Source organism: Protobothrops mucrosquamatus, unplaced genomic scaffold (genome assembly GCF_001527695.2).
Source record: "Protobothrops mucrosquamatus isolate PMUCROS unplaced genomic scaffold, P.Mucros_1.0 scaffold990, whole genome shotgun sequence".
In the NCBI taxonomy this organism is placed as follows: Eukaryota; Metazoa; Chordata; class Lepidosauria; order Squamata; family Viperidae; genus Protobothrops; species Protobothrops mucrosquamatus.
In genome coordinates, this window is record NW_015387229.1 from 432,415 (window position 1) to 435,121 (window position 2,707).

The following is a 2,707-nucleotide window of genomic DNA, read 5'->3' on the forward strand; positions in this document are numbered from 1 at the left end:
GCCCAGGGAGCCAGCATTGCCCAAAGACACTTCTGTGGTCATGTGGCCAGCATAACTATATGCCGAAACTCACAGAACCCTGTTACTTTTCCACCAAAGTGGTACCTATCTACTTGCGTTTTCATGCTTTCAAATTGCTAGGTGGGCAGGAACCTGGGCAAGAATGGGTGTTCACTCTGCCACGTGGTACTTGGGTCTCGAACTGCCAACCTTCCGGTCAATAAGCCCCGCATCTTAACCATTAGTTCACCGCACCCTCCCTATCTCATAGTTCTGAATTTAAACTATGTTTCAGCTCCTTTTGCTTCGGTAACGGTTCTTGTATATCTCCTCAAGATTATCTTCCTTAGTCTCTATACCTTGCCAGATAAGAGTTTTAAAAGGAAGTGGCATCAAATAGGTTTGGAGACGATCGTGTTGTGCTCCTAGGCCAGGGGTAGGCATAAGAGAGGGTACCCTACCTATTGATCCTATTACAGCAGAAGCGGGAGGGATGGGGGCTTTCACTCAGAATAATCTATTAGTTAATGGGAGCAAGTTCTGCTTTGCTGGCTGTTGCTCTGGTATCTGCCATTGATGCCATGGCAGCACAGGTGGGAATGAGAGGGGGGGGGCATGGCGGAATCCAAGGTGTGTTCAAGTGCCCAAATGGAGTTATAATAAATGGGCATTTTTCATTGCACTGAAAACAACATCCAGATGCCTACCGAAGTTTTATCTAATGAAATATCTGCTTTCTTCTGGATATATATATATATATACTGTATGACATTTGTTCCTGGTGCTCTACTGTCCTCTGCTTTTCATGTCATAAGCTACCCAGAATCTTGTGGAGCTGAATGAACGATGCAGTGGGAGAAAGCCTTCTTTAAGAAAACAGTTCAGGACTAACCTTAATCTTCCATCCATTTTAGCCACAGATCCTGGAGCCAAGCTGTGAATATATATACCAGGAAGGCTGTTTTCCAAGGTGAGGCAGCAAGCACCAATGCCCAGGCCAACCCCAGGTTCTGTGATGAAATGAAAACAAAGTTGAGAATAATTTAACTTAAACGTTCACTGGAATAGCCACAAGGCATAAACGTACTTCTTAAGAATTGTCCTTCGTAGGAAACTGTAAAAGTATTTGAAAGACAGGACATGGTATCCATAGATCTTGAAATGGCTACTAAGAGCCTTTGAACCAGTTCCTAGTCATCCACTGCAATAAGTCAGAGTGGATCAGGAGAAGTTTTCGCTTTCTACTAAGGATTTAAAGGACGACTTTAAAGCAATGAGAAGACTATGCTTCTCTCAGTTGCTGTATTTTCTTCATTTGGCTTCGACTCTTCCCCCTCATTCCCTCAAATTACGACAGATTGATAAAAGCTGATAGGAAGTGAGACAAAGTTACAGAAACATTTGATTCTGTGGTGATTCTTGACATCTCTCCACCCCAAATGTGCTTATGCCCAAGAGCCAAATGTAATAAAAGAAGCCATTACAAATACTTTCCTTGTTTATTCCCTATATGAAATGTACCCTTCTTGTTCTCAGGCTCGAAATCATGATGAAATATCTTTCCAGGGTCTAACTGTACATTCTTCCAGTGAAAATTCCTTGCAAAAGCTGGCAAAGAGTATGTATTATAAATTTAAAACAGATTTAACCTGATTTTCTACTCAAAGCTTGTTTATTAATCTGATTTGTTCTTTCCATTGTTTTTAATCAGAGCACCATCACAACATTAGTAAAATATAACCATTCGGTTAATGCCATTTGGAAGACAATGGAGCCCATGGGAAGGATTCGGGGGGGGGGGAGAAGAAGGGAACAGGTTGAAAATCAATTATAAGATAGGAAACTCCAAGCAAGATAAATACCATAAAATTATTCTAAATCTGAGAAGGTATTGAAGCCATTCTGAAATGATTTTACGGAGCAGGGACCTCATTTTGGTGGAAGCAAGCACCTTTCCTGCCTCTCTTAGTTACCCCATCATGATCATTTGAGATAATTTGTCATAAAAATGAATACAAGTAGTCCTTGACTTATGACCACAGTTGAGTCCAAAATTTCTGTTACTGAGACAGTTGTTAAGTGAGTTTTACGACCTTTCTTGCCACAGTTCATAAGTGAATCACTGCAGTTGCTAAGTTAGTAACCTGGCTAAGCTACGTGAACCTGGCTTCCCCACTGACTTTGCTTGCCAGAAAGGCGCAAAAGGTGATCACATGACCCCGGGACACTGCAACTGTCATAAATATGAGTCAGTTGCCAAACGTCTGGATTTTGATCACATGACCATGGGGATGCTGCAATGGTTGTAAGTGTGAAAAATGGTCATAAGTCACTTTTTTCAGTGCCGTTGCAACTTCAACAGTCGCTAAACGAACTGTTGTAAGTTGAGGACTACCTGTAGATTGCTGGCCTTTTCGGCTTCCAGGGATGGAAGAGGGTTGAGATCCAGTTGATCCAAGAAAGTAGCTGTAAGAGGATATTTTTCCTGTCCCTGTCCTCCCACTCTCTTTTACATCTCTGGTGCTTTTTATTCATCAAAATCTTTAAACGTGTATGTCACCTATTTCCCTAACGATTCCAGATTTACAAGGAGAAATTAAAAAAAAAACATTGTTAAATAAAAACCATCAAAAACACTGAGGAAATAAATATGGCTTCAGCCCTGGTTCATCTTTTCTGGGCTATCCTGGGAAGTCAAAATAAAAAT

General features: G+C 41.2%; 1 protein-coding gene across 1 annotated transcript in view; it reads right to left on the reverse strand.

Moving 5' to 3' along the window:
• PDZD2 (PDZ domain containing 2) overlaps nt 1-2,707 on the reverse strand; it is a gene marked incomplete at its 5' end in the record, with an annotated part of 72,333 nt that overhangs the window by 35,991 nt on the left and 33,635 nt on the right. Inside the window, one exon of the mRNA XM_015819796.1 lies at nt 893-1,010. Within this exon, the coding sequence (XP_015675282.1) occupies nt 893-1,010 (118 nt within the window). The remainder of the gene's footprint in view (nt 1-892; nt 1,011-2,707) is intronic.